The sequence below is a fragment of the Miniopterus natalensis genome, chromosome 11 (genome assembly GCF_054644295.1).
Source record: "Miniopterus natalensis isolate mMinNat1 chromosome 11, mMinNat1.hap1, whole genome shotgun sequence".
NCBI lineage: Eukaryota > Metazoa > Chordata > Mammalia > Chiroptera > Miniopteridae > Miniopterus > Miniopterus natalensis.
Window position 1 is genome coordinate 48849647 of NC_142091.1, and position 14494 is coordinate 48864140.

At 34.7% G+C, this 14494-nt stretch overlaps 1 protein-coding gene across 1 annotated transcript in view; it reads right to left on the minus strand.

The window, feature by feature from the left end:
* The window catches only part of COPB1 (coat protein complex I subunit beta 1), a 32389-nt gene extending 18343 nt beyond the window's left edge, over positions 1 to 14046 (minus strand). The window contains exons 1-10 of the mRNA XM_016225192.2: positions 13964 to 14046; positions 13132 to 13281; positions 9632 to 9861; positions 9103 to 9272; positions 7500 to 7614; positions 6169 to 6261; positions 4315 to 4452; positions 2381 to 2500; positions 767 to 874; positions 537 to 683 (exon numbers count right to left, since the gene is read on the minus strand). Of these exons, the coding sequence (XP_016080678.1) occupies positions 537 to 683; positions 767 to 874; positions 2381 to 2500; positions 4315 to 4452; positions 6169 to 6261; positions 7500 to 7614; positions 9103 to 9272; positions 9632 to 9861; positions 13132 to 13222 (1212 nt within the window). The 5' untranslated portion in view covers positions 13223 to 13281; positions 13964 to 14046. The remainder of the gene's footprint in view (positions 1 to 536; positions 684 to 766; positions 875 to 2380; positions 2501 to 4314; positions 4453 to 6168; positions 6262 to 7499; positions 7615 to 9102; positions 9273 to 9631; positions 9862 to 13131; positions 13282 to 13963) is intronic.
* Positions 14047 to 14494: the final 448 nt, after the last annotated feature.

The window sequence follows — 14494 nt, forward strand, 5'->3', positions numbered from 1 at the left end:
AGTTTACTACAAAACTCCCTATACAACAGAAGCTAGAAATCCACAACTCAAAATAAATCAGCTGGATCCTCCTAAGTTGTAACTAAAAGTAAAATCATTTTAGAAAAAAATTCAGAGCTCAATGGCAAAATTTCAAATTATAATAGCATACCTCATTTAGCTGACAATGACAGAAAACAAAATACTCTAGGTATGTGAAATTTTTCCTATAACTGAATCCTTCAACTTTAAGAGATAAAGCTATTTGAAAGAAATACTTATTGGAACAATTTTGCTTTAGGTAACTGTAACAAACATCAATTATAATAATGTGTGGAGGTATTTTTGTCACTATGTTTCTGTTTATTTATTTGATAAAAATGTAAGAGAAAGAAGTCAAAATCCTTATTCTTCTGGGTTTAAGAGTGAACATAAAGATCCCTTCTGATGAGATTTAGTAATTCCAGACAACTGAGATTTCTAGCATTTAACTATTGAATAACTAGAATTATTAAAATTCTTTTAAAGAATTTCAAAAGGTAATCAGAACTACATACCACAGGAATAACATTTGCAGCCATATCTGGAAATCGGACAGAACAGGAATGCAATGTTCTCACAAGGAGCTGTCTATATTTGTCAGTATCTTCATGCTCAGACACATTATTTGTTTTAATCACTTCCTTCTTCAGGACAATAACCAGCTATAGAACAAAGTAAAAATAAGTGAAAACTACAACATGTTTGGGCTTACAGTTTATAAACTGCTGTCAGAGTTTTGTTTTACCTCTTCAACATTCCTAGAAGAGACAAGATCCAATGCTAACTGCAGAGTTTTCTTGCGTACTTCTAAGTCTGGCGTGCTCAATACTCTTAGGATGTCCATAACCAGATCCTGAGAAAGAACAAAAAACCCAGAATTAACACTAGTAATTCTGGTCACAAGAGGAAAATCTTAACTGAAGAATAGAGGGTTCTGTCAATCATCACCTTAAGTCTTTGATCAACAATAAAATCACTCATGGTGGAAGAACCAGATATTTTTGGTCTCCCGATGTAATGCAATACGAAGTATACAATATCACATAAGGTACATTCAAACTAAAAATGTTTACTCTATCAAGCTTCAGATTAAACTAAGAGTTTATAAGAAATACAAAAGTCTAAGGAACAAGCTAAATGACACCACCAGACAGCAACCAGACACATCCAGAGGAAGGGAATCTTACAGGGCAGTTGGTCTGGTCTCTTCAACAAGTCAGTGTCATGAAAAAAAGAAACTGCTTGCCCTGGCTGGGTAGTGAGCAGTTGGTTAGAGCATCATCCCGATACACTAAAGTTTAGGGTTTGATCCCCAGTCAGGGCACATACAGAAAGCAACCAATGAATGCATAGATGAGTGGAACAACAAATTGATGTTTCTCTCTCCCCCGTCTTCTCCCCTCTCTCTAAAATTGATTAAAAACAAACAACAGAAACCCGCTCAAATAAGAGACTTAAGGGACATAACAACCAGATATGATATACGGCCATAAACTCAAAGAAACAAATGAAAAAGGGCATTAGGGGGACATCTGGAAAAATTTGAGTTTGGAGTTGGTATTAGATAATATTAAGAGATTATTACCAATTTTGTTAAGTGTGAAAATGTTATTTTCACTTTGCAGGAAAATGTAGTATTTTAAAGATGCATACTTGAAAGTTATAAAAAGTCTAGAAAATAAACTCCTATATTGCCTTCACTTACACTCACCGGCTGTTAATATTTTGCCAAATATACTTTATCATACTCTCTCTACTCCTAAACATTATAGTGTAATAAGGATAATTTCTTATATAACCACAATATAATTATCAAATTCAGAGAACTTATCATTGACACTAATACCATTAACTAATTTATAGTCTATATTCACATTTCTCCAATTTTCCCAATATTGTCCTTTACAGACAATTTTTGGTGGTTGTTCTGACCCAGGATTAGCACTGAATTTAGCTGTCCTGGGACTTTATTTTTATAATAATTATTATTCTCACAGAATAAATAGGTATGCTGATAATTTTCTAGAATATAATCAGTTTTTATTTCAATCAGTTGATAAAATTATTTTCCAAGAAATGTAAATTACATTCAAATCAAAACAAATACATCTCTATCACTAAGAATACCAAGTATAGTACAAACAGAAAAAAGATAACATATTAATTAATATTAGAAATAATTTTCTATGGCAGACACATTACCCCAAAAGGCCATGGTGATTCAAGAGTTATACCTTAGTTCAGCAAAATTTAAACTGCCCAGTCTCCAAATATTTAAGCTAATAAAGACGACAAGGCTTGGGAATGATCTCAATTTGAAAAAGATTTTTTTAAGATTTCTCTTTCAAATAACATTTACCTGTAGCACTCGTTCATGAGCAGGATGCTCTTTTAATTCTACCAGTCGATCTAAAACTATGAGCTTTACATTGTTGTCACTCTCCTTAATAATTAAATCAATGTAACACTGAGCAGCAGCCTATGTAAAAAAAAAACCAAAAACCACATTTAAGTACACATTCATCTATCTTTAACATAAAATCTGAAAATAAAAAAAACTTAAAAAAACCAAGAAGCCAAAATATATTCACTACTCCCACACTAAAAGTTTATACATTTTCCCCCAGAGGATTATGTCTCTCTATTCTCCTAAATTCAACAAATCTCATTATTTTTCAAGTTTACAAAAGAATAGAAGCATCAGAAATTTAAAAAGGGACAGCTACAGGCAGAATTACTTTTTAACAACCAAAAATTAAGGATATTAAGGAACAAGGCATAAAAAAGCACATAAACAATCCCAAAAAGTATAGCTACTGAGTATCTTTTACTTTAGGTGCAAAGTCTAACACACCTGCATTACACTGCAGAAAAATCAAGAATATTAAGATGACGCTAAGTTATTAAAAGCAGAGGACAGAGGAGCAAACCTGAAAGAGCTCCCAATGGCCTGAACAATTTGATCAACAAAACAAATGACAGTAATATAATATTGGATTATAATCCATACAATAAAATATCCTTACTGGCATAAAGAAAGAAAGAAGACAGAGGAAGGAGAAGGGACAGCTCTTCCTTGCAGAAGAACTCCAATTAGTAAATGTAGAATGAGGGAAATAGAATATCACCATTAAAATACCACAGTAATAATTGCTGTAGAAAAGATCCACTTATTAGTGGTGCAAGTTTAAGAATAGACTATATGCACAGTTTCAAAGTATCTCCCATGATATTACTAATTACGAAAAACAAAATTGTAACTCAACAGTGGGGAAATCTGGCAGACACCGCCTTAACCAATTGATCAAGGTTAACATCACCAGTGATGAGATATATCAGCATCATGTACTCCTTTATGATACACTGAGAAAGGCACATCACTTCTGTGGTATTCTTCCCTCAAAAGGCATAGCCTCACCATAATTATGAGAAAACATGAAACAAATTCAAATTGAGGGATATTTTACAAACTGATTCAATACTCTTCAAAAGTGTCAAGATCTCGAAAAACAAGGAAAGACTGAGGAACTGTCACAGACCGAAGACTAACATATGACAACTAAGTGTAATGTGGGAACCTGGACTGGATCCTGGGCAAGGAAAAGGGCATTAGTCTACAGTTCAGCTAACAAGATGGTTCCAATTGTAATTTCTTGGTTTTGAGAACTGTATGATCTCTATGCAAGACATGAACATTATGGGAAGCTGAATGGAGGGTAATGGGAACTTTGTCCTATTTTTGCAACTTCTCTGTAAGTTTAAAGTTATTTTAATATAAAAAGTTTTTAAAAAATTTAAAGTACTGGTGTTTATAGCAGTAAATTCTCCTATTTATACCATCTGGCTTTCTAGAATAATTCATTCTCTGAATATAGGAGGGATTCCTCAGTACTGATATAATAAAGAAGAGAAAGATAACATTCCACTACTGAAAATACTTACTGGAACCTTTTTAGGATCCATCATTTAGGCTCCAGAATTCATTCTCCCAGATCTAGTTTGCAATGTAAAGTATGGGGAGAGAGCTTAAAATACCAGAACCATTCCCCCGAAACCAGAAATATTGGTATTTTCTGTCTCTTTCTCTCCATGTACATATGTATGAAAGCAGGAAGGAAGAAAAGAAGGAAAGTCAGACTATGTAAGGAATCAAATAATTTCGTGAAATTTGTAGTGTTATCTCCATGCTATGTTATGCTATATAACCACAGAGTAAACTGCAATGTCACTAAATCATAAGCAATAAGACAGAGTACCTATCATCTAACTGGCACCAAAAGAAATAAGCAGTACCTTGATTGCAGTAGGTGCACTGGAGAGGGTCACTAAAGTTCCAGCGGCTTCATATTTTACAGCAGGACTAGATGACTGTAATAAGTTATAGATGCAGCGAATGAAACGAGCCCTTTCTGATGGATTAGCATGACAGACCTGGAGAAGAAAACATTTAGGTTTCAAATGACTTCATGGACAGTTGTTTTCAAATAAATTTTTAAAAATAGATGTCAGCTTATGGGATGCTAGTTTTCTTAGCTTGAAAGCTAAGAATAGTCTTATAAGGACATCTGAAGATGCCAACCAACCTGGGATGAGACACTGTGACACAAGACTGGTAATTTCACAAAGAAATAGGTTTTACTTCAAATAATTGTTGCAGCTACTCATTCATTTATTCATTCAATAATAATTTATATTTTCACTCTTTCACAAGAGGTTTTCAGATGATTTATAATAAAAGATGCATACTATACACAAGTGAAATAGAAAAAGAAAATGTAAAGTACAAAAGCAAGGACGACGATACATTAACCAAGTACACTACTGTGGGTACTATGATACGATGTTACATTTGGTCCTAAATTTCTATTCTGGATGTCATGTCAAAAAGGGAAACATGATGGATTATATAAATCTCAATAGCTGATAAAAGGACAATACCAGTTCTTAAAGCAAGAAAGATAACCTCTTTTTAAAGTACTACTGCTAATTTGTTACCATATTGGGAGACAACTAAAACTTTGTATCTGTTCTAAATGCACCTTAACACCTTTACCTGTGAAGAACATATTCCTTAATTTTTCCTTTTGAAGTTGATATTAATGTTAGATTTTCCTAAAATGTATCCAGTCAAATCTTTATTACTAGGGCATGACTCAAAAGTTATTCCCTCTTACTACTGGACAAAGGACTAGATGACTGTAATAAGTTATAGATGCAGCAAATGAAACGAGCCCTTTCTGACGGATCCTACTGGACAAAGAAGTCAATGGACAGCAGAGAACCTCTATTTTTGAAAATCTCAGAGGCATCCTTAAACCATACATATGAATTAAAAGGAACTATATATTTACAGTTCTGGTTTCATCTTAAATGCTAATTTCATATGACTGGTACCCTGTGTTAAAAGGGGCCACTTTCGGGCAGAAGCAAAGATGGCTGTAATGCCTTAGCTTATGAGTTAGTGCCTGTTATGAGTATTTTTTGCCCATATCATCCTATATAATAAAGTTTTTCCTAATATGTATTTTGTTGGCATCCCATGGTATCAACCAGCAAAAATGGGTTTTACTGCATGTTTTATTTTATCAGAACATTAAGATGTAATTCTTTCAAAAAACATATAAAATTAAAATGTTGCCAATAAAATATTTCATTTTAAAACCAAGTCTCTTATCTAGTTTTAGACTTTTTATTGGTCAGTGACCTACAATGTCAATATATTTAAAGTATCTCTTCTCTTTTGCTAATGAGGAACATAGAATTTATGGCTTCTTTTGTTTGTTTTTAGATTTCTAAAGTAATTTGGTGTGTACTCAAGAAAAGATCTTGAATTTTATTCCAAAGCTTAATTCATAATCTCCTCAATGACTGAGCAGCATTCATCAATTTCTTTGCAGCTGCACTGGGTCAAGCCATGAATTTTTATAGAATTCTTTATAGAGGTTTACAAAGAATGGAAGCAACTACTTGGAAAATACAATAAACCAAAGGAAATAGAATAAAAAAAATTACTTTAATAGGCCATGCTATAAAATATGTCTACTATTAAAATATATTATCCTAGCAATTAAGCAGCTTCCCAGAAAGACTATTTTACCATATCTTAAACTGTTCAAATTTATTTTACTCATCATAGATTAGTCTTACCTTATAAATCAGCTCAACAATAACCAATTGAAGAATGTCTCCAAATGTCTGAACTTGATCAATACAAGTACTTAAGTAATCCAAAGCTCGATCCTAAAAAAATAAGAATATATTTATCAAACTTCACCTCATTCAATAGAAGGACTTAATGCAACTTAAAAACAACAACACATACACAACTAAATAGAAAACAAATATGGAAATCAAGGCAAAGAAAAATTAACTGTCAGAAAAAAAATGAAGGTTAATACATAAATATAAGCCATAAATTCAAACATATATTCTAGAAATGGGTCACAAATCTGGGGTCTGAATTTTCTTGCAGCTAAACCATGGAGAAAAATACTAAGTATTCAGGGTACATTATTCAGGGTACCTATACAATCAAAACAAACCAGCTGCTCAGGAGTATAGTTCTTTCTATTTCTGAGACCAAGAAGAAAAATCTCATTGATTCTCATATGCCAAACACTGTGATATAGAGAACTATGGCTTCAACATCTCTACAATAAACGTCTCAACAAATTTTATCAAACTATTTCTGATTATGTCCCTTCATGTAGGTAACAAAAACATAGATCACTAAAACCAACTTTACGAAAGGATAAAACATTGTGAACTAAGTGAGTAGCTTTTCTATAATCTGGTTTACAAAGATAAAACAGCGGCATCTAGATTTCAGAGAAATTAATAGATTCCATATTTTTCAATCTTCATGCATATTATTTCCCACATTTTGATAAGTACTGGATAGAAAAATTCAAAGATTAGATGCCACCAAGGTATGCAAAGTAGCTGCTAGCCACCAGGAGATCCACATACTTTAACCACCAGCAGAGCTGGACACAGAGTTGATATCCACTTACAAAATTTGAAGAGTCTAGTAACAACACACATCTACACTGAAGGCCACCCTTCTTTCACAGACATGGCTCAGGGTGAACCTTATACAAAGCTACTCTTTTTCTTTATTAAACAATTTTAGATCTATGCCAAGAGAAGGAAAAATAGGCATCAAAGATCCAAAGTAGAGGACCACAGGATATGGCCATAATTTCAATCTAGAAAACCTGTACAGTCATTGTTATTAAATGCCTCACCAAGGCTTACTCTGAGAAAGAATATATACATAAGCAATATTCCAGAGAAAGGTTAAGACAAACCATTGTATTTTTATAAAATTTAAGTTCAACAATCTAAAAAAATCAAAATATACAAATCACATACTATAAACAAAATTACTGACTATAATCTTGTTTAGGCCTATGTAATACTTTTAATTCTCATTTAAGTAAAGTCATAAAAGTTTTTTTTTTTAAAAAGTACTTCACCTGATCTGCGTGAATGAGCATCATAAATGCATTCCGTTTGCAACTTGCATCCTTCTCATTCACCAGAAAATCATGTATCAGTTCAGGAGCATCAGGTATAAGATGTTCAAAATTTCTTGAAATAAAACAGGTTAACATCCATGTTTAATAAAAACCTACTTTGTTATTTTATTTTAGTAACTCTCTGGACACTACCAAAATTAATCTTTATCATACTTTATAACAGTATCAATTGTTTTGCTTTTAAAAACTTTAAATCAATTAGAAAATTGTGGATCGGAATCAAAAGCTTACATCTTCATCTATTAAGTTACCGAATTATATTTTTCTAGTTCAATACAGGAAAAGCTAATTTATTCAACATGCTATCTATCAACTAACTATCTTGAATAATTGTCTTTCATATAACTTCAGAAATAAAATATCAATGCTCATAATGACATCCTCTTTAAGAATTATCAGAGAAAAAAATTGTCCCTTGAATTTTAAAAGTTATGCACTATATTCACTTATTTTCTTACTGACTTATTTTGGAAACATAAGTATTTCTCACAGAATAATGAACACAGGCTTATTAAAAATCATCACCTAACTTGAAGAATTATTAATTCACAGCCATTTTTGTTTCAGCCATACCCCTTCCCACTTCCTCTCCTCCCATATTATTCTGAAGCAAATCCCAGACCAGTTATTTTATTTTGTAAATATACTGGTAAGTTCTCTAAATTAAGAATTCTTTCTTTTTAAAACTAATCATAATGCCCTTATCATACCTTAAAAATTTAACAATTCCTTAATATCATATATAGATAGTGTTCAAATATCCAATTGTCTTAATGGTATAATTTTTGTGCATGTGTTCAGTATTTAAGCCTAAATACTGAAATTTGTGTAGTCTCTATGGCAGCTTTCAAGGAACTCAACATTATTAACCAAAATACCACTTTCCCTAACAGATAACAAAATCTAATATAAAGTAAAAGAACTGAAATTATGTAATAATCGAATATTAAAATACAAAGATATTTATAAAAATTACATCCTACTTCTAAAACGATTGTAAAAACGAAGCATTTTAGCTTCATCTAACTGGTACTTTGAATTGTTTTTAAAATCCAAAACCTTCAGCTTTCTAAGAACAGGAATTAGTTGAGAATTGTAACACTTCCTTAAAAAGTTCCCTCCTTAAGGCCTCTAAGGGTAAAGAGACCCACATTCCATAAAAAGAGAATTCTAAAACAGTCAAAACTCAAAAACTTAAAGTCTTTAGGGGCTAAGTTAATAAATTAACTAAGTGGGCTGGAGTGACAACTGAGAATGACAGGCACTGTCATAAAATGGAAAGTGTACAACCTGTTTAAAAAAGGGGCTACTGTCATGAATTTCAGCAGACGGCTGTCATGCAGAAACTAGGATCCAGTGTTGCCAGATCTCTTGGCTTTTCATGTTGACAACTTAATGATAACAAGGAAAAAATCTTGTTTAGGACAAACAAAACACATCTGCAAGCTACATACAATCTGTAAGGAACCACTGTGGAACCTCTAGTCTAAAAGATTAAACAGTCCTCACAAAACTAGGTCAAAGGAGTGTATTTATTTACCTATAGATAGTATAGATGGCCAAAACAGCATTTCTTCTAACATAGCTGTGACGATGCTCCAAACAAGCACGGATAGCTGGCATTAACGGCTCTAGCAGTTCTGCTTCTTTCAATTTGCAAAGAAAACGAAGAGTAGATCCTCGAATAAATTCATTAGGATGCTGAAGATCCTGATATAAAAATTTAAATAGGAAATGTTGAGTTCCAGCAGTTTACAAAAAAAATTTAACGCAAAGTTGTCCAATGAAAAAAGTCAGAAAGGTTTAAGGAGAAAGATAATTTTCATCAGAGTCCTATTGATTAAAGCAATTTTTATTTACCACATCAATGTGATATATTCTGTCAGTTTTTTATTAATAACACATAAAAATGTTTGGAAATGTGTGGAAAAAGTAACAATAAAGCTTTTTATGATAACTCCTTACAATTTCAGTTCCAAATATCTATGAGTAAAGCAAAGCCCCTTCCACCAATTTTATAATTATCTAAAATCAAAGCAATATTCACAGGTAATTCTGGTTTAGTTTACCTTTCTATATGCATCACATACAAGGATCATTTCATGTAAAAGTCTCCCATCTGGAGTGGTTTTAGGAACAATCTCCCAAAATACCAGAAGTAATTTTTTGATGGTGTGATCCTGAAGAGGCAGCACAAAGCGAATGATGGTCATCAGAAGTCCAGGAAGCTTTTCCCCGTTCAGAATCATGATGATGACTTTCTTCAAAGCTTCAGTCTTTGACTTCACATCTCCTTTTTCTGATTTAAAATTTTTTAAATAAAACATGATTATTTCAAAAGAAAATTTCTCATATAATTTTAAAAGCAATTAACAAAGTAAAACGTTTTCTCACTTTATCAGCAGCAAGGGTAATAAAGGCACTAACCCAAATGACAAGGATTCTCAACCTTGGTTATGCCACAAATAAGCCATATGACTTTACAGAGGTGATTTACCTGTGCACCTCATGATTCTTTACACACAATATGAAGGCACTAGATTAGTTCTCTGGTCCCTAACCAATGGAATTAATGCAGAGACCATAAATTTATAGGTATACTAAATAATGTATGTCTCAAACATGCATGCACTGCTTTTCAAAATGTAAATGCTATTAAGTGCTTCTGAATTCAAAGTAGCTTTTAGTCAGTATTTTCTCAACCAAAGTTACAACCACTATTGTGGAAGGGTGGATCAGTGACATGTTTTCAAAAGTAGGAGACTCTCAAACTCAAAAAGGTTGGGAAACAATGACTAGATTAATTCCAAGATCCCATCATATTCCTACAGGCTATAAAACTTTAGAATCTTTTTTTAAAATTACCTAAAAATTGGAAAAAAATTAAAATATACTAGATTAGTACCCACTGTTTAGAATTAAGGATAACACATTTAAGATGTCAGTTTACTGTTACTTAGCCTAAAAAAATATGCACTATAAAGTATTTTATGCAAAACAATCTATAACTTCACATCATTATCACTGAATACTAAAAGTTTATGGTACATCTTTTGGATCCAAAATTCAAAGGCAAAAATATAAAAGACAACCACCCTGAATACTGATGAACTTACGGTATTCAAAAATCTTTCAAATCCAAAATTCAAGGGCAGAAATATGAAACAAGCACAATGCTACAATTGTTTTGATCATAAAAATAATCAAGTATCTAGAAGGGTGGGCAAAGAGGGATGACAAAGGTCTTTAATAATCTTAAGATTTATCATGAGTAAAAAACAGAACTAGAAATAAATTTCTAATACTTAGAGCAAAGTAGCTACTAAATAAAGAATAGAGTTCTTTGCTGTTGTCAAAGAGACAGAAACTGTGAATTACCAGTCTGTAGAAAAGAATTATACCAGGTAAATCAAAAGTTCATTCTCGTCCCCAAAGGCTAATTATCTATTCCTATACTGGTATCATATTCTAACATGTTGCAAAATAAAGAATATCCTCAGGTATTTGAACTGAAAACACAGTGAGGGTTATTGCCATATTTATCCCACCAGGGTCAGTATTTTTGTTTAAAACTGACTAACTTCTCATGGATCTCTCCCTGCTTCAGAGTATTATATCCCCTGCCACACATAAATAAAAACTGGTGTGTGCCATATCAAATCAAGAAATAAATGTGAAAGGATGGAGTATCAATCTAGACAAACTTTGAGTTTTTAAGTCTGTGAGGATGTCAATAACAAAGCATCAGGAGAGGTGACAGTAGCTGATAGTTACAACCACAAAAATAAGACAGACAAGGCAAAGTTCTAAGTGGCTAAAGTTGTCTTCACTGAGCCTATACAGGTTTTCCTCTTTGTCCCAAAGCTTCCTTTCTGAATTTAAAAAACAATGTTTTTTCTAATCCACTTGATACTGTAAAGGACAGAGTCCAAACAGCATAAAATTGTATCATTATAATGCTGATGGCTTCTTTTGTTCCAGTTTTTGCTTACTTTCCAAAAATTAGCAGATCTTAAAGTTTAGCAGGATAAAAAACTACTTGTAACTAACAGTGAAGTTTTAAAAGTTTAATAGCAAACTCGTAAAAAATCTACATTTATATCTAAAGCCTCCTCAACACCAATTTCCATTTATTCCAACAATTCAAATTGAGGTGGGGGTGGGGGATGCTTTTATCCACATCTTCAAAATTTTCAAAACTTCTGTTCCTTTATGAACATTACCAAAAATATGGAAAATTTAAAATATCAATTCAATTCACCAGAATATACTAAGTACTTCATACTCCAGAGAATGTACAGTCATCAGACCACATATCCAGTGATTAAAGGTAAAGAAAAGTGTAGGTAAAGCAACTCAATAGTTCACCAAACAAAAAAGTATTTGTTACTCAAATTGGAAACCACTTCTAAACTTTTTCTCATCTCAACTTTTTTGAGATGTCAAAAAATATATATAAAATTTTAGACTACTTATTTATTTCTTGGTTAGGGAAGATTAGTCAAGGCAGCTGCAATTAAGAAAGGGTATTGTCTACAATTAAGGACAGATTTTGTTCTTCACCTCCCTAGCTATAACCTTAAGTATCAGGAGGGTCTAAAAATAAAAACTAAAGTTTATTCATTAATTTTCATTCCCCTGTACTATGTGAATATGAATACATACACATACACACACACCCCGCTTTTGTATATAAGGATATCAGTTTAAATTCCACAAAACAGGGTTTCTTTTTCCTTCTCTAAAAACAGATCTCAACAGAAACCTAATAAGTAAACTAAAATCAGGAGGTATTCCATCACTACTTATAAGAGATAGGAATACACAAGTAAAATATTGTCTCCTTTCAAACTGCAAACTATCTTCTAAAAGATACTTTCAATACCTGAAGCATAATTTTCACTCTACTTTATTTTAAACAATAGTTATCAGTTTAAGTTAAACTTATTTTTAGTAGTTCAATTAAACAAAAATCATTACTTTGGAATGTGGGTTACTTAGAAACTTTTTTTTGACAGAATCACAAAAAGGAGGGACAGTGTACAATTTTAAAATTCAGAAATATAGTTCTCCTTTGCATAAATGCTTTAAAAATGAAAAGCTTAAATCTTTTCGGAAAATACTTGTGTATTCCAGTGTTGAGTTCACTGTTCAACAGGTAGTGTACCCAAAGAACAAAGTTGCTTTAGTTTCACAAGCTAAGTAATATGAAGTTAAATGCACAAAGGAACTAAGACATTCAAATACACATTCTCTCAATCTGTTACCTACAAAGAACTGTCAGCTATACTTAAGCATAATATATAAAACTACACAAGCCATTATGTTATTTTTAGAGATATCTAACAACTAAATTATTACATTTAGCTTTACTAAGCTGAACTGAGATGTTGTATTTCCAAAAACCAAAATTACAAGTTGAGGGGTAACAAGTTTTCATTTTTAATAAGACAGAAGGTCTATTGAAGAGATCTTAGAAAAAGCTTAGACAAAAATTAAGCATTTCCAATTATAAAGGAACCTGAAGTGCAAATGAGCTTTTTATTTTCAAAAAATTGTCAAAGTTTACCTAGATCATTTTTTAAGCTAATTTCGGATGGTGGTTCGGAGTCCATTGGCACGTTAATTAACGTATAGCACACATTCTCAGCAGCCGTCATGGTTTCCGGTGATAACCAAGCCTTGATGCAAGATTTAGGGATAATAGATGCCAGAAAACCTAGAAAAGTAAATACGAGGGTATCATTACAAGTAAAAAAGCAAAAACAAAAAAACCCCAAACCAAAAACACAACCAGTAACTACTGTGATCTTTACTGTCTAAAGTTCATTCGGTTTAGCTTATGAAGTATTAGAAGGGTTGGGTCAATCTATATTGTGTCCCATAAAAATGGAGCCTAAAAACAAACAAAACACCAAAAAAACCCACTTGTCAGTTTCGACCTAAAGTAGACCGTGTCGCACTCCGCCGCCCCGCCCAGGGTCTAGAATGTCTCTGCCGAATGAAGGCCCACCACCCGGTGACAGTCCCCGGGCCCCGCCCCGCTATGTTCCAGAAGTGATTGAACACGGCGGACGATCCGCACCTCCAGGGAAGAGACCCCGTGCGCGACGATCCCGCGGAAACCTCCCGGCGTTTTACGGCGCTTAACGGTGGCGGCCGACTCCGCGTCCGCGGGTCCCTGCATCAGCGCGCTGCGCCCCCACGCCCCTTCCCGGTCCCCTTCTTCCCGCAAAGCGAGCCGCGGGGGGAGCGGCGAGCCCAGGGGCTGTGGGAGGGAGGAGACCCCCGGCCAGTCCGCGGGCGGGGACCCGGCGTCCGGCCCAGAGCTTCCCAGACCCCTCGCTCGGCTCCGCCAGGCCCGGCCGCCAGCGGCCTAGTCGCTCCCCTTCCGCCCGTACCTGCTACAGCGCCGGTTCCTCCGATCCGCCCAGCTCACCGCGCCTTTGGGACTGGGGGCTCGCGGCCCGCTACCTGGCTCCGAGGGGCAGCAGCTGGGGCGACCGCGGGACCGTCCACTCGGGCTCCAACCCCAGCAGCAGCGGCGGATCCGCAGAGTCCTTGGCTGACGTGGAAGGGGGTGGGGAGGCGGCCCGGCTCCGGCCACCTCCACCTACGGCAGCCCGGAGCGGACACGCGGGCTCCGCCGCGCGGCTGCGCGCTGGAGCGCTCGTCCGCGTCTGTGCGCGCGCCCGCGGTTGGCTTCGGCCGCAGAAGGGGCTCCAGGCATATTTATTGTTTTCCCTACACGCCCGAATCAAGCGCTTTGGTCAATTAAGCGCCATTTAGAAATTGTTTCTTATCCTAGGAATATAAACAGCCAAGAGGAGGAAGTTTGGAGAGAGGGGACACACACTATACATAGGGCTGTGTGGTCCGGCGGAGAAGAGCAGAAGATGGGGGGCTGGAAGCCGTTTTCTAGTTCACCCACT